Raw genomic sequence first — 24,954 nt, 5'->3', positions numbered from 1 at the left:
ATTTATTTTTTGGCATTTATGAAATTTCCTACAAGAACTCCTCAACTATATTTAGCGTCGGACATAGCAGTTGGCATTAATTAAACAAAACTGGTACAAGTAATTCATAGAGTTTATTTTTATGACGACGTGTTTCCTTTTGGCTATACATATATGTTTCTATATACATACGTAATCACAAAGATTTCCAATATAATTATATTTTGATAGAAATTCCATGACTAGAATATAATGTATATTCGTATAGTTCATGTAATTTTTTGTCATATAGCTACGAGAGCGTTTCTTTTCCCCCTGTTTTAAATTTAAATTTTGATATTCGTGTAGAATGGGATAGTTTTTCATCCTCGAATTCATGGTTTCCGGATGGAAATCGCTGAACCTAAACGCGGCATGCATTCGGAAGCCATGAGTTCGAGTATAGACTCGGGCCGCGAGAGCCTTGCATCTTAGTTTTCCATTTTTTTTTCCCCCTCCAATAAAAGAGTCGTTTATAGTACAATTTAGTATCTAGCAAAAATTAGCATAGAACATTTTAAATTCTTATATTTACAATTTATTTTACGTACGCATGATATTTAAAATGTTTAGTTTTTACTTTAAAAGATTTATGCGCTTTTCCGAGAGTATGTTCCGTAGTATGAAATGATAAATACTTATTTACTTTTAAACAAGATGTGTATAATTTAATGAAAGTATACCGACGTTTACGCTTACGAGAAAGAATATAAAAGAATCTAAGAGATCTACTTAGTAAATAGCTTCAGGTACACGTTTGTATTTAATTCTGAAATACCATGGTGTAGTAAACCAGAAGACGCAATAATATCCGCTGCAACTTTTCCCCCTCTGTTTCTCATGTCACACGTGAACGGTATGGGTTCTTTGAAGTACAAAACACGTAACAGGCATAAAATGTAAATATTTCGAACGACGTGAAAAATGATAATGAAACGTACTGCGTATTTATTTCTCGAAACAAAACTGGTGCGTTGGTACAAGAAGAACTCGTTTTTTCTTTTTTCTTCTTCGCGCGATACACCATAATATTTCAGAATAATAAGTGCGTTACGATCAACAGAATTGTTTCGTATGCCTCGATGATCTCGACCAGGCATCTGCGCAAATATTTCGAAAAAACATTTACGTCGACGGTTCCATTATAACTTTCAAATGCGAAGACGAACGAGTTTTTAAACATTATTCGCATTTGTTGGATGATCCACAGAGCTTTAGGGAGACTTAATACTGTATTCGCGTTTGTATTTTCATTTGCAGACAAACGAATCCTTCTGTGCCCTTAAACGTCTAAGAATAACAGGAAATCTACATTTTTTGGTCGCTTCTTTCTTCCATAGTATTTTTTTTTTTTTCTTTTTTTTTCGTGAAGGAAACCGATGTCATAGATATAGTTATTCGTGTATCGAGGAAAAGTCTCGGCGTTGGGCGCGATAACATATCAAAATAATATAGTTTGCGGTTAGTATTTACAATCCACTAAAAGTACGGTGTATTATATAATATCGAGGGTGTGTTTTTACACGAAGATCATATTGTCCTACTTACATTTAAGTCCTTACTCGTATAAGGTAATCATTCGTCCTGTACCGTCTAACAGCCTAACGATAAACCATGAATAATTTCGTTCGATTCTTTATCACAATGTTTGGGTGACATAAAAAATTTCATCATCCCCTTGCTAAATCGCTGTTATCATTTTCAGCTTCGGAGAATGATGACCTTACACTCGCAGAGAGACTCGTATTTATTTTCACGCTGAAACGAAGCAGTCGCGCGAATTTGTTGAACGAAACGGTAATAGAACGTTTTCCTCGCGTTAACACTTCGACGGCCATTCTCACGCGAATGTGATTTTATTGTTTCAGTCGTAAAGTCGTAAAATCGCCATCGTCCGGCCATCAAAGTGTTAACATTAGGATACAGCGAGTGTAAAGGCTTCGAGAATGATAAACCAAGGAATAGAAGTTCACGGAAAGGTGATACAAAAATTGAGGTAAGTTCGAACTTTGCTTTACAGCCATTCGTACGGTTTTGAAGCTCGTTATTGAGATAAACATCGCAGACAGGGCTTGAGAACTGTTGCAATATAGATTTAGGTTTACCAGAACCTTTGTATGATAGTTTGAAACAATTACTTCTGCCCTGAATGTAGACGATGTACTCATATCGCACTCTGTTTGTTTTTTAGGTGTCGCAGACTGGTCGTCGTGAAATTCGAATCGAAATGCGTCGTGGATACTGGCACCTGTCTTCCTAAGGATTAAACGATTACGAACGATCGCGAGACTTAAAAAGTTCTCCGTTCCAAAAGACTTTCTTGGTTTCTTGGACTTGTTTCGAGGAATTAGAACCGCTACAGGGTGGAGTCCGCGTCTCGTTTGCTCCATCCGTTCTGGGTGCTGGACGTCCTGGACATCTGACTAGGGCTCCTGACGGGACTTCTTCCGGGATAATAGACACAGGGACCCGGACTTCCGGGCCTCCCCGACGCTTTCAAGCTCTGACGCGTGCTACCGTTCGAGACGTTGTTGTTCCTGCTGATGGTGCTCGATCTGTTCGGGTGGTAATGCCTGATGGAGTTCCTGAGCTCTATGTTGGTCATGTTGGTGATGATCGACTCGTCGTACGTCTGGAATTCCGGGCTGTCCCTGCCCGGCCCGAACAGCTTCGAGCTGCAGAACAGCTTCAAAAATATCCTCTTGAACTTCCTGCCGAAAATCACGTAGATGATGAAGTTTATGCTGCTGTTGATCGTCACGAGGAGATTGCCCGTCTGCACCAACCAGATCGGCGGATCGTTCAGGAAGGTCTCGTGGATGTTGGACGCGAGCGGCAGGATGTTGCAGATCAGGAAAACGATCACCACGCAGAGCAACATCGTCGCAAGACCGATCTCGCGCCTTTGGTGCCGGGACAGCTGCTGCAAGTCCCTGTTCGCCTTTCTGACCTGTAACATCGCGTGTCCCGATAGTTAGAACCGGTATCAACGTAAAAACTTAAGGAACAATATCTTCCCTCCCAAAACTATTCATACGCCCCCTCGATTAACGCGTCGATTATTTTTTATTGTGACAAATAAAATGGAAACTTTAATTAATCGGTCGTTCGGGGTCGCCGTGGCCCTGGAACGAATTAGGGAGACGCTGAGAGAGTAATGGGGTCGTTATTCTTTCAGGCAGTTCGTATCGAGCGTAAGAAAAATGAATGAGAAGAAAGGTGGCCACGTAGAAATAATTAGTGGTTTCCCTGTCGCGGCGAGAAGTGAAAAATAGGAATTTTTCCCGGGACTAAACAGTTTTCTTGTTTTTCTCCATTTCCTTTACTTTCTCGGCCGATCCACGCATTATTTCAGTGGGTGTAGCGAACACGATGCCTCGAGTGGTCCCAGAAGGGGTGTATCTTTACTGCTGGATGCTGGAACCGTCACTTTCGCGTTTTACCGCCGCTTTATCTTCGAAACACTTACGCGGAATCTCCCAGGAATACCGAGTGTACTCGGTCTGCGGAATCTTCCGTTTTATGGAATTCGTTAAACTTCCTTTTATTCCCAAAGTTATTTTCTCTTCTCGCACTTCTCAAACGTGTTCGATAAATGGAGATGAGACATAGCCCTTTTCGAGAACTTTCAAACGAAATTGCAATTATTAATACGCGACTGAGAGGATTCACGACCGTCGAGAACAAATATTAATTTCGTTAAGTAGTCGAACGGTTTCGTTTTCGCGCGAACGTAAACGCGAAACGTGTTCCACGGGCAGGTATGTTGCGTGAACGTAAAATCGGCCACGATTTTATCCGCGTTATGCAGTTCCAGCAGCGAAATGTGTGCGAGTTATGTATGCGTCCGTAAACTAGATTTCACGTACGTACGACCGTATGTACGATATTGCGGTAACACGTTAGAAACTGTAACATGCGACGTAAATTATGACTTACCAACCACCACTGTTTACAGTACAACCTCTGGTATGGGTAAAACGTAATCCGTTCAATCTTCGAATAAAATTAACGTCGGGAGGACAATCTGTAGAATTGCATTGCGATGCTTGTGTACGTTAAACGCTGAGACAGAGATTGACTGTACGGAGTTACAGTTTATTACTCAATTAAAATCTTGGAGTAATGTTAGAGAGATCCGTGGAAAAACCCAGCGGTTGCTCGTCGCCATTTTTCAGTACATTTTCTCGTGAAGAAAAACTTCAATATTTTTATTTTTATTTAGAACTTTTAGGGGTAGGATCCCTCGAAATTTCGAGTTCTTTTTGCAAATTATGGGTATCATGGAACTGGGTCGCAGGGAGAAATTCGCGTCCCCCAGGCTTTTTCTCCCTCGTCCACGTTTTCACGCTTCGTTCGCCGTGCGTTCGGGTAGTTCCGTAAGTCCAAGAGTCGTTTGCACATAAATTAAAGTCAGGCGCGCGCGCGGTCTTCGCGTGCATGGTTCATGATTTTTAATCGAACCGAGAAAATTGCCCTGGTCGTGATACGACGATGTGACACTGCCACGAGAATATTCCTACCGCGTTGATAACCAAATCGAACACCTCAACAGGTCCCTTGCAAAGATACTATAATATTAATTTTTTTCAGTGACCGCCGACGATGCTCACCCTCAGATAGATGGCTGCGTTGAAGATCACCAGAGCTAAGAACGGGAACAAGTAGCAAATGAAGAAGTACATCCAGTGGACGTAGAGGGTGACGTACAAGTCGTTGCTTCTCAGCTCCGCCGGGTACAGACAGTACACCGTGACGTCGTATTTCCAGTGAACCTCCGTGTAGATGTCTATCTCCCAGAATCTGCGGATAAGCCTTCTATGAATATTTCCGTTCGCAAAAAACGTAACTGCACGCGTAAGCAGAAGCACTCACTTTGGTAGGTTGTAAATAAGAGAGAACACCACGATAATCAGCACAGCCAGCTGAGCTCTACCGTACGTACAGAATGATCTTGCTTTCAGGGGATGGCAGACCGCTATGTACCTCTCCAGCGTCACCGTCAGCGTCAGATACACCGTCGCTATTTGCGCTATGCACGACAACGGGTACAGGAATCGCACGATCTTCGGGTAGACGATGAACTTGTAGTCGAACAGGAGGCCGGTGTACGGGTAAATCGCTGGTAAGCCGTAAATCAATACCTGGAAACGTCACAAGTTTTCTTTGCGTTTAATCCACGCCGGTCGACGAAAGTTCCGGGACGAGGCGGTCGGAACAGATCGAACATCTGGGATTATCCTGGGAAATCCCGTCTCGAGTTTGTCATTTTCCTCGATTCGAGTATGTAAATCGCGCTCCAATCGTTAGACACGGTAGATGTCGATAGTCGAAGGCGACCATATTCTTGATAGATAAGACGTTAGTGTATGTAATATCTATCAAAGTGATAGCCGTCTTAAATTCTCGACCGCTACTGTAGATACCCTCGAGGATCTTGATATTGACCTCGAGAAGTTTATTTGGCAATGAGGCTGCGGCGGTTTACGTAACCCGGCGGTTGGAACGGGGAGATATTTTCTGCGAGTAAACAGCTACCCGATTGCTCGAGATACTCGGCCACTTCTATCAGGAACCGGTATCGTTCCGATAATTCGAGTCTCGTGGGGATTCACAAAGACCGTTTTTGGAACACAAATGGATCGCTCGAGGAAGTTTCACGGTATTCGGTCGCGGTTGTACGCGCGCCATGTTAACGACGTTTAAATCATGGTCGTGCAGAGAGTCGAGTCCGTTAATTCGGGCTTGTTTCGCCGCGAGTTACAAGTTCCTCGAGCTTTCGCGTCCGACCACAAGAATAAATTAACCCGGTGCTTGTCGTTGCGTGGATCGTAGCGTGCATGCCGCCCAAGAGACCGGCCGTCGCGTCTGTTGTAAAACCCGCGCCAGAATATTCACCGGGCGAAGCAATAACGAAACGATACTTTTGTATCTTTTATTCGGTGTTTTACGCTCTCCGGATTTAAGACTCCGCCGCGACCAACCCTTTTAAGGCGCTCTCACGAGCTAAGAAGAGACCGGTCGTAATGCTCGCGTAAATTTTTAGAGGCTGTAAACTCGAGCTTCCAAGCACAATTAAAGAGCTTATTTCGGAAACCTCTTAAGTTCAACGGATACGAAGCTGAGAAAGTTACGCTTATCTGATCGTTGCTGCGCGTATTTTTGGTACAAAGTATGTTATTATCACCGAGGAATGCACCTAATGAATCATCGTGCTTGTTTACTAAACTGTGGGATTTACGCCAACGACGCAGCGAAATCAACAATTATAAAAATAAGACGGTTTCGATCATGTGCAGCCAGATAGTTGAAAGGTAACACGACGTATTGATCTAACATTGTTATCCAGAATATACCTTTATATTGCATTCTTTTAGATCGTTCATATACATATAATTGACGATATGAAGCCAATATGATTTGACCTCGGTAGACTCGGAGTATGAATTATTAAAACGAATAAGGATCCAGGGTAAGACTGGACTCGAAATGTTACATCTACGTAATTTTGCTATAAGAATATTATGGTCGGCGGCACCGAAAGCTTTCTTGAAGTCTCTGTAAATGAAATCGGCTTACGACTCGGAAATATTCATGTTGCTCGCCCGGGGTGACGTTTTTAATCAAGCAAAGTGTATACCCCTGACGATGCTTTCGAATATTTACAGAAAAATATATTTCAAGGATTTATAATTCTTCGCGTCGGATTTGTCAACGGTCTTACGAATCAGGATTATTGTCCATAATTCGGGAAGCAGGCCTGTCGCGAGGGATTTATCAACGATTGCCCAGAGAGCTCGAGAGATAATATGTTGACAGGATTTAATTAGACCGGGATGAATACCGTCCATTCCTCCATTCTTGTTAGCATTCAGCGAGCCGATTAGTAGATTATCCATTTTCGTATTCTAACAATTCGTGATCATAAACTGACAATAATCTGACAATAATCAATTCCGTAGATCGATGATGACTCAAGGCGGTTTGGAAATAAGCTCTTTGATAGAAAGACGGTTGTTCGTAGGTAAGGGCCAACGAACTTACCGAAATAACGATTAGCATCGTATCGCATCTGGCCAGGCCAATCAGTAGGTAATTGATCGATGACTTCATCTGCGGCCTCGAGAGGATGATCATCGAGATCGCGTTGCCGAATATCCCGAAAATACCGACCAAGTTCACCAGCACGCCGCAGATGATGAAATTGAATATAGCGTTCGAATTTATCTCTTCTCTACATTCTAACGTTTCCGATACGTTCTCGTTTGCCGTGAAATTTCTCGATAATTGACCAGCATCGTAGTGACTGGTTCCGTTCAAGGCTTCGTAGCTCGTTTCCATCGTTTCGGGCTGCCTTTGTTCCGTTTCTTCGCCTGCTTCTTCATCGGTGAAGGTCCCCTCTGTCGTCCCGTTTCGATTTCACGTCACCATTTTTGAATGATCCTTCGATCGATTACGTTCGTTCACGACTTCTTATCAACTCGATCGGGTTCTGTTCGTCGAGCAAACCGGGCTCCTCTCGCGAAGAGAAGTTTTTCTACGGGAAGAAATTTGTTTGATCAACTTTGATCTTGACCCTCGTCGCGTTGCTCTTTGATTTCATCAGCGAATTCGTAGGATCCTCGTGAAAATTGAAGTTCCTTCTTCTCGATTCGACTCTCACTACCTCTTAATTTTGTGAGAGCCGAGGATGAACAGTTTCGGTACCATGATGGAGACTTTATCTTATCGACGCTTCGAACTGCTATCTCGGTTTCCGTGTCTCGGGTCTTCCGTTAAGCGACACTGAATCAATTTCAATTTGCCCGATCCCGATGGAATTCCCGGAGGCTTTCCGTAGGTACATCTGCAACGTCTCTTGATCTTGCGGTAATTGCCGTCTCGCTCTTTCTCCCGAGACCTTCCGGGAAGTTTACCAGAAATCTGCAATTAGAAAGGATGAATTATTTTCACGATAGTCGGTGAAAGGATCTGTTATTCGAATTTTAATCGATTCAATATTGAACAATCATCAGAACTTTAATAGTTATTTATTTATGTTTAATAAAATACGAAATAATGAGGGGATTATTTGGCTCTGATCTACAGGAAAAAGCGCGGGATTATCTCTTATTACACTTATGGGATTTGGAACATGTTGGACTCTTTCTAAATATGCATATTAAAAAAATAATTTTTTTTCAGTGATTAGGTCTTCTTAAAACATGTTTTAACGCACAAATTCTTCTGAAAATCTCAATTACTTCCTTTCCCGCCTTCCGGTCAGTGTTGTGATGTACAAAACGCGGGAAAGTTTCTGATTGGCCTGTGGCGCCACATAGCATCGTTTTGTGCAAGAGTCATAAAAGGGTTCTAGTCGTGTAAAATTGTTAGAAAACAGTTTTGTCCTTAAAAAAGAGTGAGTAGTAATTTAGTGTCGATATTCTAATCGTGGAGGGATCGAACTGTTTGCTGACCTATCGAAACAACGACGAAGGTTCCTATTGTACGATCGTTCGTAAGATGCAGTAGCAGGAAAAAATGTAGGGTTATCTTTTATTTCACGTATGGGATTCGTAACATGTTGCATTCTCTCTAAATGTGCAAATTAAAAAGATAATTATATTTCATTGATCAAGACATGATTAGGACGTCTTAAAATATCTTTCTGGTAAAAAAATTCTTCCGGAAATCTTGGTTACTTCCTTTCCCGCCTTCCGGTCAGTGTTGTGATGTACAAAACGCGGGAAAGTTTCTGATTGGCCTGTGGCGCCACATAGCATCGTTTTGTGCAAGAGTCATAAAAGGGTTCTAGTCGTGTAAAATTGTTATTAAAAGTTTTGTCCTTAAAAAAGAGTGAGTAGTAATTTAGTGTCGATATTCTAATCGTGGAGGGATCGAAATGTTTGCTGACCTATCGAAACAACGACGAAGGTTCCGATTGTACGATCGTTCGTAAGATGCAGTAGCAGGAAAAAATGTAGGGTTATCTTTTATTTCACGTATGGGATTCGGTACATGTTGCATTCTCTCTAAATGTGCAAATTAAAAAGATAATTATTTTTCATTGATCAAGACATGATTAGGACGTCTTAAAATATCTTTCTGTAAAAAAATTCTTCCAGAAATCTTGGTTACTTCCTTTCCCGCCTTCCGGTCAGTCTTATGACGTCACGGAACGCGGGAAGGCTTCTGATTGGTCCGTGGCGCCACATAGCATCGTTTTGTGCAAGAGTCATAAAAGTGTTCTGGTCGTGCATAATCGTTTGAAAATCGGAAAGTTTTGTCCTTGGAAAAGAGTGTGCAGTAATTTAGCGTCGATATTGTAATCGTTGAGGGATCGGAAAGTTTGTTGACCCATCGATACGACGACGAAGGTTCCCATTGCACGATCGTTCATAAGACGTAAACAGTTAACCTCGACCGCGCTTTTATAAACGGTAGAGACGTAAACAATGTTTGTCCTCGATGAATCAGACACTTACTGTCCTTTGTATGGTGCGTTGCTCGTTATAATTTGGGGAATCGAACGCGTGAAACGAACTGGAAGTGATAAAACCCGAGTGTAGAGTCATCAGCAAACACAAGACTATGATATTTACGCCGATGGAACATGAGAGGTTGCTGCCTGACGTTGTTTGTCATGGACGAAAACCTGGTCAAGAATTTGCAACGGTATACGTGAGTAAACAATTATGTTAAACTTCGTTTCGGGGGATCAAACATTCTTGTACCATTCGTACATAATTCTCGATCATTGTTGATGCATTACATCTCATTTATTTAACAAGTGGTCAGTATTTAATTTGGTTGTATAAATAAATACATACACTCGAGCCAACGTACTTACCGATAATTAGACCATATTTGTGCAGCATCGGTGTATCAAATATGGCCGTTAACATGTTGAGTGCCCGAACAATTTCAGGAATTATAACCTGCATAATTGGGGTGGTAATTTCAATGTTTTCCAATTAATTCGTCTTATTTTTCCAGTGTGTATACATCAATATATTTAAATTATTCAATTTTACTTGCGTATCCACCATATATCATCGAGAAATTCTCTTTAAAAAAGGTGTGACCCGCCGGCGTGTCACACGACAGCCAATGTTAGTCCTTGTACCACAAACTTCCTTACCAACTAAGTTCAACTATCGATACAGTTGATTCCGACATTTTAATCTACTATTTTCGTCAAATTTAACCAAATGTACAAAAATCAGAATTGTTGGCCCCCCCCGAAAGCGAAGCACGGCTAAAAATAATACGAATTGTCATAAATGTCGATCGCGAAGCGCGCGGATGCCATTGTTGTTCATTTCAGCGCGGAGAAATCCGTGTTCCTGCGACAATTTATGTATTTCTCTTTCACGAGCGTTGGCGTTCGGGAATTAATTGCCGAAAATATGCCCGCGAGTTTAAAATAGCGTAACGGCGCAGATGGCTGGTCACGGACGGTTACATTTTCGATCGAACGCGATCGTTTCCGTACCATTTACGCGCGTTCTCGCGCGCTGATCGGCACGTTTCGAGCTGTCGTTAATTTGTCCTTTCCTAATTTCCGCGTCGTCGATTTTGTACACGAGCCCCGGCGCGGTTTCCCTCTGTGTTTCTATATCGATTTAACGCATCGATGTACCGCTGTTTCCGATGGAGCCCCGTCACACGTCGTTTAATTTCGAACCGGACCGATTCGTGATACATTTCGAAACGGCTCGCGCGACACGACGAATATTTCAGGAAACAGAAGGAATAAAAATTAGAGCGATTAAGCGGCCGTAGTGGCGCGATCGGGAAACAGGATAACAGATCGAACGTTCCAACCGTTGGCCAGCGAAGTAAAATCGGAAAAGTTTCGTCGCACGGGGAATTCAAACTTGGTCGTATTTTTCTCGCGATCTGTGTAACGGGCGAAAGTTTCATTGGCAACGTTTACGTTCCTAATTAAACTTTCGCGAAGCCAGGTGTCGCCCGGTTAAGTTCCGTCGGCGCGTACTTCCTGTTCTCCGTCTACCGATAAATTGTCTCGAGCAGTAAATCGTTTAAATGTTTGCACCTACCTATATATAATTCCAGGCGTTTACGCGTTTAGTTCGCGCGTCCCACGAAACGAACACGAAAACTAATTTGCCCGCTCGATGCCGGCCATTCTTGTTAACGAACCGTCGACGTGCCAATTTATTTTTAACCTCTTCAGGGATGAATTATTTCGCTCGAAACAAACAAACGTTCGTAATAGCTGGGCGTCTTGAAAAATTATTTACACCCTCGCGTGACCGTAGATCAAAGTAAATTCCGACAAATTTTTTTTTACTTCTTTTCCGGGGGGACGAGCACAATGCATACAGAGGACGGTATAATCAGATGAAAATGGAGGGTTTGTACGTGCGATCGGTGAGAATATTCCGTCGAATAAAAATTGTTCGTAGCTCGTGGACCGGTTACGAATCGCTCGTGGACCGTGGTTCACAAGTTGGACGCGTAATATCCGACCCCACCGGCGGGAACAAAGGCGGAAAAGAGCGGCAAGGACGAAAAGTTTTATACACCATTTTACTTCTACGCGGTGATTTATGGGACTCGGAGTCAGCTCGAATTGCGACCGGCGGTATGCAATTTTCGCGCCACCCGTTCTGAAATTGTTCGTTGGACCAATCTCTCTCTCTCTCTCTCTAGTCCGTTCGCGTTGAATTAATGCAGAAATATATTTCGTCGATTACCGGTGATCCTCCACGACCCATCTTCCAGCTTAAGAAAAACTGCTTCGTTGGCGATTGCGTGGATCTCGAAGATCTCCGTTACGCGGATTTCTCGGAATACATTTGATTCGTAATGGATTAAGTAATCGCGGTCGTTATTGTTGCTAAACGTAGCCTCTTCGCGCTCGGGAGATACGCGAACATAACGCGGAAATCATCGTCTATAAATATTCGTCGAATCGCGGTCGACACCGCCAAAATAATCGTCGGAAACGTGAAAGTTTATTATCGGGCAAACGGTTTCGGTTCGCGATTCTCAATGGCGGGATACGATTAACGCGTTCACTGTTCGATTTCTCAGCGGCGTATCCAAAAGCGCGACGATATGACCCACATACGGGGCACAGACAGCGAACCAATTGACACTAGATCGCCCAAGGAAGTCAATTCGACTGCTTTTTAAATTTTAAATAATCAAATGACTCTTATTATCGAATTGTTTTCATTTTTCAGTTTTCATTTTTTTTCGATTATCGACACGCGATAACATACAAGTACACGATAAATTGTCGATTTGGGCGTATACTTGATAAGTTGCAGTTTCTCAATAAGCTAAACTAGTACTTGTTATTCGAATCTTTATGCAGTGATACTTGTTCTAACAAGTTGTTTATTTTATTTCTTTTGCGAAAAAAATTTCTTTGCACATTAGTTATTCTTTCACGATGCCAGTGATTTTGCCTGCTTTTGGCCAATATAGGTATACACTAAGTTTCAGTCTTTCTAGCGTTAAGTACGTTTCTCGAATTAAGAGTTTAATGAAAACCGTCTCATTGTTCGACTTGTTGCATAGAGTTTCGAGGAAACGATACGATTTCGTGAATAATTTACCACCCGCGGTGCGTCTGCAATCATTAATTCAGCTCAGCCGTAATTGTGTCGTTGGTTAACTTGAGAACGGGACTAAGACTTTGCTAATATACGGGGAAACTTGCGCAATTTTATCCGGTCGCCGTAATTCTCTCCCGCTAGCGTACAGTTCTAGCGACGAGGAAAAATAAAAAAACACTAAAATACTACGAATTTTCTACAGGAGTCGTCGAATGTTTTTGTGCTTTTAATTTGATCTATTCGAGTTATATTTAGTTATATTTATCGTGCTTCGCGATATTGATTTCCCAGCGTTTTTCTTACGAGTTCAGAGAAACATGGAAAGTTTAACGGTAAATATTGGAATTCTTTTGTCGTCTTCTAGTACAGTCGTTAATAGAAGAGATACGATACGATCAAATTACGCGACTCACCCTGTATTCTGGCATCGTTTATGGCAGTGTTTCTCAAACTCCGCTCATTCGCGGATTCCCTCGATAAAGGAATATTTTTGGCAGACACCCTCGAGTGGAAATAAATTAAAATAATATAGAGTAGTTCCTCGGTTAGCCGACTTAATAAAGCCGTGGGTTGCTCGCATAATCGGGGGATTTTTGTCCGCCCCGGGGCGGGAAGTTGGTTATGAAAATTTATTAATACCGTTTCCAGAACGAAGTACACATTCGGGTAACAAATTTTGCCGGATGTTTATTGAATTTTTCAACGCGAATAAAATGATGGTTCGGGTTATTAATATTTTAGGAACTTAGGGTGCTCGAATGACCCGTGGGTTGAAAGGTTCACTGTATAAATTCGTACAAAGAATTCTTTCTCCGCCCTATGTATATTTTTCGTAATATAAATTCCACTTTAAAAGGTAGATATATTTCTGTTAATATAAAGTACACAAACAGAGTGCATAAAAACGACTGTACAGGTCATGTTTAACGAGACAAGGGATGTTACTTTTCAGAAATTAAGCCAAAAATAGAACTAGAACCAAACGTGCAACTGTTGGTATTTTCTTTCGCGTAAACATGTAGTTTATTCTCTTTATAAAAGTGAAATATAGGGATAAAAAATCTTGTTTTTCGAGAAGTGAGATACAGTTTGAGAAACGCTGGTTTAAGAAATTGTCATAGATAAAAGTGCACGGGATAGGGCTTGAAGAGTTGGCGCGGTAACCTCGATGGAATAACTAGATCGATAATTTCAGCCGGGGGACGGCCTACCAACTCCGTTATCATGATTAATGAATGAGTTATAATTACGGGAAGACGGCTAATAAAGTCGTTAAGACATCGTCGTCCTCGAATTATCATTAACGAGACCATTCTTGCGTTCCAGTCCGGCGACTGCGATGGATGCACCGGACCCGACCAAAGATTTCGACCGTTTTGATCTAGCACGACACATCAGAGTTAGACAAAACCTAATCCACACCAGAGTTACACAAAACCTTTGCAACTTTGCAATCCAACGGGACCTTTTCGAGGGTTCCAAAAACTATTAAAATGTTCCCATTACTGCCAATTATTCAAAATTTCTCTCTTCCAGAGGAAACACGACAAATGGCGTCGCAAGAATAGCTCGAAGTCTTTTTAACGCTCGATATCGAACGGCTATTCCGGCCATTTGGGAAATGAGAAATAGCCGCGTAGAGCCAAATCGGGCTTACGCTATGGATGAATAAGCGCTGCTATACTTTTTCAAGCCAAAAGCAGCGCGCACTTAGCTTTTTGGTCCATCGTAAAGTTCTCGACGCGCGTCAGCGAGCTAATGCCACTTGTGGCACCGCTATTAATGACACCTGCTTCGTGTCTAAATCACAGTTCCGAAAATAATGGCGGAAAGGACGAAAATCTGTAAAAGTGTCCTTTCCACGATCGTACGAGCGCATATTAGGAAAAATATTCCTAGAATGGAATTCCCGAGGAGACACATCGTCCTGAAATTTTCCCTCGCTTCGAAATCCTTGTCGAAGTTTAATTAAACGCTCGTGAGACATTAATAATCGACTTGTTCTGGGTCGAAAGTTTTTGGGTAGATAAATTTCTTTCCCGCCGCGGTACCGTAATGGCAGCTGTCGCGATAATTCATTGCTCGATGCAGGCGGTTGCGCAAGATCGATAGTATTTATATCGTCGCAGCAAGTACTCGCGTAAATAATAATTAGCGTCCCGACGCGGCTAAGCAAAGTGGAACGTCCGATAAATACGATCGCCTTCGAGCCGTCCGAATTTAATTCCGTTTTCGCGTACGAATCGTCAAAGCTTGTCGGTTTTATCTCGCTGTTGGCTGGCCCCGGGTATCCGACGAGATTACCGCCGTTTCAAACGTTAATACTCTCGCGAAATTCCGACGAGAACAGTGAAGGATTATGTAATTAAATGCAGGGGAACCGCCGCGAAAAATATTCGAATTAAACGCGTCGTTAAATTTTTAATAAAATCGAGGATAGCGGAGTCATTTTTATATTTTCCTTCGAAGCCAGCAGTCTTCGTTTTTATCGAGAACTCAACGATCGAAACGAATATTATATTTTTATACGATAATAGCTCGCGTTAAATGATCGATCTCGCGGGAAATCGGCCCAGGGCGCGTAAACGTTAAGTAATAACAAAGTTAGCGCGACAAAAGCATCCGTTAGATCGACTTTGGTAAACCCGGTCGCATTGTGCCGAGGCTGTCGGTCTGGTTGGTCACGCAAAGTGGAGCAGCCAGGAAATGAGACGGTATTACTGTCACTTATAAGTAATAACCTCCAAGTGTGAACAACATCTGGTGTGTCTTCTCTTTTGCGCAGCTATTAGGAACTCGAGAATCGTGTCACTGATTCCGCCACACATTTCACCCCACGCGACCACTTTCATGGACAAAAGCTAACGTTGCTGCTTTAAACTCGAGATACGAACGCCTCGAATTTAAGTTCACCTGGAACACAGTTGTCGTCGATCGATTATGCGTCTATTTGTTAGCTTAGGCGTCATTGTTAAAAATACAATAGATTCGTTGTAACCGCAAACGAGATTCAGCCTGGTAGCGCATCGTTCGGCCTGATTGGCCCTCGGAAAGTGGTGTGATTCGTGCCACGAGATGGGTATGCGATAAGTGGTAACAGCCGTTTATGATCAGACGCCTCCTGGGCGACGTTACGGTTCGTCGGTCCACGGAACTTTCGTACAAGGCTCGTTTCGCGTTGTTGTTTTATTCTCGAAACGCAATCGCGCTCGCCCGTCTCGAAAATAATCGACGCGTTCCCAAAATGTAACTCTTTGCGCCATCAAAATGATGAAACCCAGCACCGTATAACAAACGCGCTTCGTTGATATTTTGTACATCCGTCCCGATGGCACGTATTAATAGTTCGAAACGCGATGTGGTAACGATTAATATAAATAAAAAATACACAGGGTGCTCGAAGATGAAACGTTGTAAAAGCGGATCTTGACCCCGAGGATCGAACGTTGCTCGGTGATTGTTTCTCGGGACGGTGGACCAGCCGTCGTTTTCGTTTTATTTTCCGTGACGAGAGATCCAGGGCCCGATGGTGAGCGCGAAAATGGCACGTGGATTATTTTCGGTGCATCGTCGCCGTCCGTATTCTACGAAGATCTCGCCTCGACTCTCTTACGCACGACCCATTTTGGAAATAGATGCCAGCCTTTCTCGAAAGACACTATTTCGCCTCCTTAACGGTCTCTCGATCCCGAAGTTTACCTTTCTTCGCGCCTCGGAGCTTGGAGATTCTTTCGTTCCGTGCGATAGTCGACTAAAATTACCAAACTCTCTTCCACCTTGCGTATCAACCCTTTCACGTTTTCAAAGAGCCGCAGGAAGCCTTAGAATCATCATCGTCGGATGATTAATCGATCGTAAACGGAAGTTCGCGAACGCTCGTAACGATTCGATAGTTGTGTCTTCGTCGAACTAGTGTTTACGCGTTCGTGTATCGACCGATCGACGAGTTTCCTACGAAACGCGTGTCCCCGAGGCCTCCGTCCAAATTTCACAACCGCCAAGGCCGACGAGATCTTCTCGTAGATCGCGGGACTCGCGGTGGACACTCTGTTTCGCGGTAAAATTAGACAAGGAGTTCCCTATAGTCGACCACCGCGAGTCCGAAACGAGAAGCGGCAAAGCTCGAAGCCCGAAGCCCGAAGCCCGAAGCTTACACGTATTTTTAGAGGGTTGGCAGCAACGAACGCAACAGGCAAACAGCTGACCATTTTGCCGAGCCGACGATAGGCTTTTCCGAGCGTCCAGTGATTCGCGAAATCAAATTCGAGCGACGAATTTTTTTGTCGCGAACAAACACCGTCCACCGATCGTATGTTTTCCTTTCCGTTCGTCGAGCGGCGCGTTATCTTCGTTCTGTTTGCTTTGCCCCGTACGCGGAAATTATTTTTTTCCTCCGCAAACACGATTCGGAAAGAAACGAACACTCTGTATAAAACAGAGGCTTTGTCCCCCGGTCCCGAGCATTTTTAACGAATTTTCTTGGCTCGTGATTCATGGTGGTCGATCCACCCCTCTCGTAACGCGGGTAACGAGGATCTACGGGGAAATTTTTCACCGATTTCTGTTTGAAACAGCTTGGAGAGCAGTTTCTCTCGGGACTCGAACCTCGTTCGAAGTCGCCGTCCATAAAGATGCGGATTTGGTCGCGCTTAAGCGGTCCTCGTGGCTCCACGCGTTATCCTGATCGTTCCTGCCGAGGCTGGACGCGCAAAGCCAGGCAAAAAATCATTTGGAACTCTCAACGATGCTTATTTATCCGGTTAATCCGCGCCTTTATCGTCCAGTCGACGATCTTCTCTCCTAGCTCGTAGTCTTCGTTTTTCATTCCGCTTGCTTTGTTCCGAACCCAGACAGATCGATGGAAGATATTTAAAATCCCCTCCCTTTGTCCTGTTTTTGGGTTATGTAAATTCTTAATGGAAATTGTCTTTTTCTCCGGGTCTCCTTATTATACTGGCTGGAGATTTTGTTTGCATGCAAATAGATAAGGGGGGTCGTAATTCAAACGTCGTGCGGCCTCTTTGTGCGAACAGCGACTCCCGGGTACTTTGCGACTCGCGTTACGGAAAGTAACACGTTACGTTTGCCTCGAGCAGGTTTCTGGATCGCTACCTACCCACTTGGAAGGTTAATCTCTCGTGAGATACACCAACGTTTCCCGTTACACTCCGTACGAAATAAAAATATGCTGGTTCGCGAGGGCAATATCGAAATATGTGGTCGAAACAGTCTTCCCCGTCGTGTATTTTTACGGCTGGGAATCAAATTTTATCGCTCGAGGGATGGAAGTCGACCAGAACGACTTCGATTTCGTATTTAAATTGTTGCACGAGTATTTATTAGACCATACGGAGCAGCTTAACGAGCTCTGTATGGCCCAATAAATACTCATCTAATCATAATAATATTCGACCGTTAATCTTGATGACGTGCAAAGCATTATATGCGAATTTCGTGTAATTCTCGCTATCTCGCTTTCCTACGAAACGCCAGCTGTGCACCCAAAAAGTTTAGCAAAATTAATGCCTCGCGAGCGGTGGATATTAATTGTAAACACTGCTGCTAATTCTGTTAGGAAGATGTTACGAATCCGGGGCGCGAGAAGACGAGAATCAGAAGTTTATTCTAGAGTTTGTTAGTCGCGAACGAACCAGATGTCTGGTTATCACCGGGAAAATTGGTCTTCGCGGAAGAACCGGCGGTTATCAACGGGTACCACTAAGGAGATTGGTTTTCGCGAATGGAACCGATGTCTGCTTATCACCGGGAGCTACCGCGGTTCTTAGTTCGGCCTCTCAACTTAAATATGCAATACACTTCGAGCGGTAAAAGTATATTGCCTCGGTTTCATCTTGGATTGCGAATTTCAATGGCTATTTAACTAGCTTCCAACGAGAACCTCGATGCAAAAATGTCCTCGATATCCATTACAATAGGACTATCGTGAATCATTATATCGTAGAATCCAATTCCACCTTTCAACAATTAGAAAGATTCGTCGTATTTTTAAAACGAGAAAATGTTTTCTAATATTTTTGGAAAGGAATTTTTTTCTCGAAAGTGGATAGGATTTCGGGGATATGTCTATACGCCAAAAATGATTGTAATTGACCCCTACAGCTAGCAATAATTTTTTCAGAACGATTTGAAATTTTTTAATTTCAACGAAATATTCGTCCACTTACTGAATTTTTTTCTCGAAAGTGGATAAGATTTCGGGGATATGTCTATTCACCAAAAATGATTGTAATTGACCCCTGCAGCTAGCAATAATTTTTTCAGAACGATATGAAATTTTTTTTTTCGCCGAAAAATTTGTCCACTTACTGAATTTTTTTCTCGAAAATGGGTAGGATTTCAAGGGTGTGTCTATTAACCAAAAATAATTGTAATTGACCCCTACAGCTAGCAATAATTTTTTCAGAACGATTTGAAATTTTTTAATTTCAACGAAATATTCGTCCACTTACTGAATTTTTTTCTCGAAAATGGATAGGATTTCGAGGGTGTGTCTATTCACAAAAAATAATTGTAATTAACCCCTGTAACTGAAAATAATTTTTCCAGAATGATTTGAAAATTTTTTAATTTCATCGAAAAAATCCACCTTCCCGAATTTTTTTCTCGAAAGTGGGTAGAATTTCGGAAGTATGTCTATTGACCAAAAATGATTGTAATTGCCCCCTGTAACTAAAAATAATTTTTTTAGAACGATTTGAAAATTTTCAATTTCGTCGAAAAATTTGTCCACTTACTGAATTTTTTTCTCGAAAGTGGATAGGATTTCGGGGGTATGTCTATTCACCAAAAATAATTGTAATTAACCCCTGCAACTGAAAATAATTTTTCCAGAACGATTTGAAATTTTTTTTTTTTCGCCGAAAAATTTAGGCACCTACCCCCTGTCGATTTTTCTTAAAAATTCGTTTTTGATTTTAAATCAATTTGTTTGACACTGTACGGAATAGGTTTTTAATACGATCAAAATCTGCAGATATTAGAATGCCAGAACGAATCTTGCTATCAGTTAAAGGTGGCGTTTCCAGATTCTTAATAAGTTCAATTCCGATGAAATTCCTGCAACTTTGCAGACCCATCTCCGTGGTACCAACGCTCCCCATTAATCAAACACTCTAATTGAATGCTCGCGACGTCCAGGATCGCCCTCAACGTAGTCGTAAATATGGTCGAGATTATTATGAATCGGCTATTAATCATCTTCGGTTCAATTTTTCATTCCCGCCGAACGCGAAACGTTCCCAGCACAATGCGTTCTCGCTTTCTCTATTTCGGTCTGTGAAATTTCTGATAAAACTCCCAGAATACGCGCGCTCCTACCGGTAGACGTGCATTTCACTTATTTTTAAACGGAAACGCGTATCGTAGCGAACATGACCGATAGTTTGTTTTCCTTTGTTCTTAAGAACCGGACTCGGGGCAAATTTTGCTCGCGAATAACGAATAAAACTTTCGGATTCGGTCGTAAATTGCCCCGCGACTTCGCTCGCCTATATTTTTAGTTGCTCGTTCACGAGACCCCGCGAGAATTTACATATTTTTTCTCGAGTCGCGTACGATATTTCTCTACTAAATTTCGATGATCGATCGTCTCGGTAAACACATTAATATTAATATTTGTCGAAAAAAGAGTCTGGCCGCGTAACTTTTCTTTTGTCAGATCTCGTTATAGATCCCAAAGATCAATGCACGCGCGAAACGCGGGACGAGGTAAATCAGAAATTTTACTATAATAACTTTTTTCCGGACACGAAGTCCCACGCGATCGGCGCTGCATTGTACAAATGCATCGGATAATGCATCGCCTGTGCAAACGAGACTGCAGCGACTGATCCGCTCGATATTCCCGCGTGAAATGGAGACTTAATGACATGTTCCTAATACACGAGCAATTAATGAACGGTCTTTTTGCACGCCGCGATCAAGCTGTTAAGCTTTTTCAGCCGTTGCAATCCATTATCGTCGCGGATTAAATCGTACTATCGCGAACTAATCGTTTCGATCATTCCATCATCGTGTCCAATTTCCAATCACGGAAAAAGACTCGATTACTGCCACCCGAACGATCACCTCTGGCTAAATTTCATTATTTCGCTTGCTTAGATTTTTCACGAGTAACTTTGTCGATCTCAAAGGGATCATCCACCGATGCTCGATGACATAAATACAAAATAGCAACGTTCCACGGTTAATAACGAGCACGTTCATGCAGGATTCTTGGACTTGAATAACTAACTTTGCGATACTAGTCTGCTCCCCTATGTACGGGTGATAAAAAAATCATAAAGCCGCCGAGCGTCCCAACATTAATTGAACTTTGATGAGATTTTGCACAAAGTATGCATAGGATAATAAAGCGTGATACTAACGACAGATAAGGGAAGGATCGTCCACGATAAAATGGTACGCGTACCTCGAGCATTTCCTTAAATTTTCGCGACGAAACGGTGTCGTTCATTAGGCGCTTTATCAAGCTACCAAAGGTTTTACGACCCATTTTTCCGTCGTGCTCGAGCATCAAAGTATTTCCCGCGAATTTCAGTGGAAATTTAGTCCAATAAAATTTGTTTAGTTTCGTTTCCCGAGGATGGATCCCAAGGAAACCGTTAATGAAATCGTTCGTCGAGATTATTCGGCCGTAGAGCCAGATTGCCCCACGCTGGTCGAAGTTTAATCGCCGAACGCGCAAAAACGAACCCACGGATAAAGCGCAGTTAGGCGGTGATTCGAACAGGTTGTCTTAATTCGTCGCCCGTTCGATATAAATGGGCGTCACGCGAACCGGGGGGGGGGTAGATTTTCCGCGCCGTTGAACGCAAAGGGTGCCTCGCCATCGTTGGTCCTTAATTACATCCGAGATCGCTGGCGGGGTTTCCGTGCTCATTGAAATCACACCGAATCAGCAATATCCGACTTTGCATCAGCAGTCGTAGTTATCGTTTCGTACCTAAACGTTTATCCGGCTGCGGCCAATAATTAATTCGCCGCGGGTGAAGTTAATTTCACCGCCCCCTCCCCAGCATCGTCCATTTCGATGCTCGAGCTTTGCTTCTTCCTTAAATCGAAACGCTTCGTTTCTATCGAAGGGTGTATTACAAATGGCGTACGATAATCCTCGATTTTATCGGGGTTGCTAAATATTTTTCGAAAGACACGAAGCTTCCACGAGTTTTGGTTGAGCGATAATTAAATCTGTCGTGCATATTAATCTCTTGGATGTCCTGGGGATCAGCTTTGTTAATTAGTGGCCATTGTCCACGGTCGCCCAGTTCGTTAACTTTCATTCTTTCGGACGTTTAATTTACCAGACGCAGACCCATCGACGCAGAAAACTCGACCGTGAATCGAGAATTTAGGACCGTTAAGCCGCACGGAGACTTATGCCACGACGCGTCGCGAACACTTGCGTCGATAATCGCGTCAAGACGTGAAATAATGCGAGCCAAGTTTTACGAGCGGAGTTTCACGAGGTGAATTTTACATTGTCGAGAACGTTGCAAGAAATTTGGGCATTTGTATTAATCTGATCCACCCACGTACCCGAGAACCGGTCGAGCCGTCTGTATTTGTATATTTTCGATTTATTTTATATTTAAATGCACGAGTATGCCCAAGGCGAGATCCTCTCAGCCGTCGAATTATAAAAATAACAACAGGTATCGAGTTCTCGAAATTCGAGACTTTTCGAGTTTCGAGTTCGTTTAAGATTTTGAAACGCACAACTCACTTTCCACTATTATTAAATTTCACCTCTACGATGAAACTAATATTAGTTTGCGTAGCAATAACTTGGACTATATTAGCCATGTGTGTAAACACTTTACGTTTTATCTTTATTGTCTTTCGCCGCGGAATATTTCGGTGATCATCGATCGTCGATATAAATTTTCAATTTGTCTCGGAACAAATGGTATTCGAAACATGCAGAGAACGTTTTCAGCGTCGTTGACGGTATCGGTATCGCTCGATATTTCATCTAGTTGTCGATAATGGAGATTAATCGACAAGTATTGCTCCCCATCGTTAGTAGAAACCACCGTTTAAAGAGGATCTTGCATGCACGAACACGCGTATCGGTGGAATAATGTTCTTCGTTTCCGCGACTCGTCGCTTCGATAATTCATCGCGATCGCGGAGATAATGAATCGATGCTGCTCGTCCGAAATGTTGCGTCCGTTTTGCGAAATAGAGCCTCGCGGGCATTGTTTTGTGTCGCGTTAACGAGAATTCTCTCAAACTCGCATCGAATTAACGGTACGAAATAGTAAACTTATCTTGGATCGTAAAACCAGTAAGGCTACGATCAAACTGTTTCAAAATGAACGAGTCATTTTTTGTTTCGTATCAATTAAGCAAACTCATCGAATCTACTGGTTTTTCGTCGCGTCGAAGTCTCTTCACGAAGTGGATTCATTTTAGAGGCTGATTAACGGGACTCGAGATCTCCGTTTTCACGCTAATTAAAATAATTTTTACGTCAGTGCGCGAGAAGTTACGTTTTTTCTTTTTGCTGTAACATCGAATCGACGCGTTCGAACGATGACGTCAAGAGGGCTCGTCGATGCGAACAATCAGCAATATTACTTGCAAATCCTCCGTTCCCGTTTCGTATTCGGTTTAAATGTAAAATAAAGGAACAAAGAACGGGTTTTTTTCTTTTTTTACCTGCTCACCTGTGCGTTTTGCGACGCGTCAGCCCGCATTTCCAGCACCGTGTGTCCGCATATCGCGAAACCATGACATAATTACTCGATTCGCACGGTGACTAACAATCACCACCAACGCGATCTAGCAACGGGATCGTCCTGCGAACGCGCGCCAAACGAGGCCGAAATAGTCTCGTCTTTTTCGATGTTCGCTACACGTTCGTGTTCCTCCTGGCATCTGACATTTCGATACGAGTTCTCGAACCGACGTTCTTTCCGTGAATTGCAACCGATACCGAAAATGGCCGTCTTGGCGAACGAGCTTCTTCGAGTCCTTTGTGCCGAGTTTCGTGCACTGATTTCTGCAAACTTCTCGGAAGCTACGTGTTCCGCGACGCGTTTCCTTTAAGGGGAAGCTGGTTTCCCCCGCGACCGAAACCGGCTAACAATTTCAATCGAATCTTCTGACTCACGGCTCGAAGATCCCGATTACAACACCAACACGAATTCTTCCGTCCGGACGCGTCGATTTCCTTCTTCGTTCCCACGTATAATTGCGGTTTCCTCGAGGCTGGGATTTCCCGCAGGAGGCCGTCAAACGATACAGGGGTCCTGGAATGGCCCTGTCCCTCGATTTCCGGCTTCCTTTTGACGAAGGGTTCGCCCACGTTGCCGTGGATTAACCTCCCCCGGGGGGGAGAGCTCTGTGGGGACCGGAACAGGAACAGGAACAGAAGAATCGCCCTTTTCTCGATCCCTCACACGGTCCTCTTATCGAAGATCGCGATAATCGAGTTCTGATTGTCCAGTCCTCGTCGTTGCTCGCGTCGTCGCGCCTCGATCTCTGTTCCGCACTTCCGCTGCAGTCTTTCGATCAGTTTCTCGAACCTCCCTCGAATTCCTTCGCGTTCTCCTTCGGAACTCGGACGTCAGAAGCTTACTTCGTCCGATATTTACGAAAAGCTTTCATCGTTTCGCGAAGAACCGTTTGAATTGGAACGCAATTTCGTTTCGCGGGCGACGCTAATTCCGTGCGATTCGAATCTCATTTTATGCCTCGCCCCGAGACGAAGTTGGACCGATCGTTTCTTTACGAAACAGTTGTGCTTCTTTTAAAAAAAGTCTGTTTTCTTTCTAGTTGATCGCAGTTAGCAGTCGAGGAATTCTGATGAAGGATTCTTGGGGAAATCGAAGAACCATCGACGCTAGTAATTAATTTCTATTGTAAGGGAATCTCTAGCCGAATAGTTCGTTAAGAGATTCAGACATTGATTCGATCCTTGGGAGAGAAACGATCGCGACTAAGGGGGTAGAAGATTTAGCAGAGCGCACCTTTGTCTCCTCCGAGCAGTCTTCCTCGATATCCCACGCGTTTCCGTCGCACTGATCGCGAAACTCACTCCGTAACTTCCGGCGAGGATTCGAAAGATGTCGCAACGACGGTTCGATCCTCGATCATGCCTCGCACTTCCTGTTACCAACACCCGGAGAACGTTCCCGTCCCCCGTGTCGAGCGTGTATCACTTGGTTCGCAACGATCGTAATTTGTTCTCATTTGTTTCGGACCGCGTACGAACCCGTTTTCACTCTCGGTTCGATCGGTTCCAGCGTCTCGATCCTTCGGGATCTATTTCCCAGGGAAAAGCGTAAAGTCGAAGCGCGTCGTCGGAGCGCTTGCAGCGCACTGGCTGCCACAAAGA

The 24,954-nt window shown here is 43.2% G+C and overlaps 1 protein-coding gene across 5 annotated transcripts; it reads right to left on the bottom strand.

Moving 5' to 3' along the window:
• Nucleotides 1-94: 94 nt before the first annotated feature.
• On the bottom strand, nt 95-24,954 carry LOC122398140 (FMRFamide receptor-like). Of its 5 annotated transcripts, XM_043397790.1 has the most exons (6): nt 23,282-24,954; nt 7,063-7,941; nt 4,894-5,162; nt 4,632-4,821; nt 2,805-2,968; nt 95-2,729 (listed from the first exon to the last, which is right to left on the bottom strand). In XM_043397790.1, exons 2-6 carry the CDS (start codon nt 7,357-7,359, stop codon nt 2,375-2,377), a joined length of 1,275 nt encoding a protein of 424 aa, XP_043253725.1. In that variant the 5' UTR covers nt 7,360-7,941; nt 23,282-24,954; the 3' UTR covers nt 95-2,374. The 5 variants fall into 5 exon arrangements, with proteins under 5 accessions (XP_043253725.1, XP_043253722.1, XP_043253721.1 ...); XM_043397787.1 differs by having other exon boundaries at nt 95-2,968; nt 23,274-24,954; XM_043397786.1 differs by having other exon boundaries at nt 95-2,968.

The sequence above is a fragment of the Colletes gigas genome, unplaced genomic scaffold, assembly GCF_013123115.1.
Source record: "Colletes gigas isolate AHSC1104 unplaced genomic scaffold, ASM1312311v1 Colletes_gigas_Sc00011, whole genome shotgun sequence".
In the NCBI taxonomy this organism is placed as follows: Eukaryota; Metazoa; Arthropoda; class Insecta; order Hymenoptera; family Colletidae; genus Colletes; species Colletes gigas.
The sequence above is the reverse complement of the archived record's forward strand: the minus strand, read 5'-3'. Positions and strand labels throughout refer to the sequence as shown.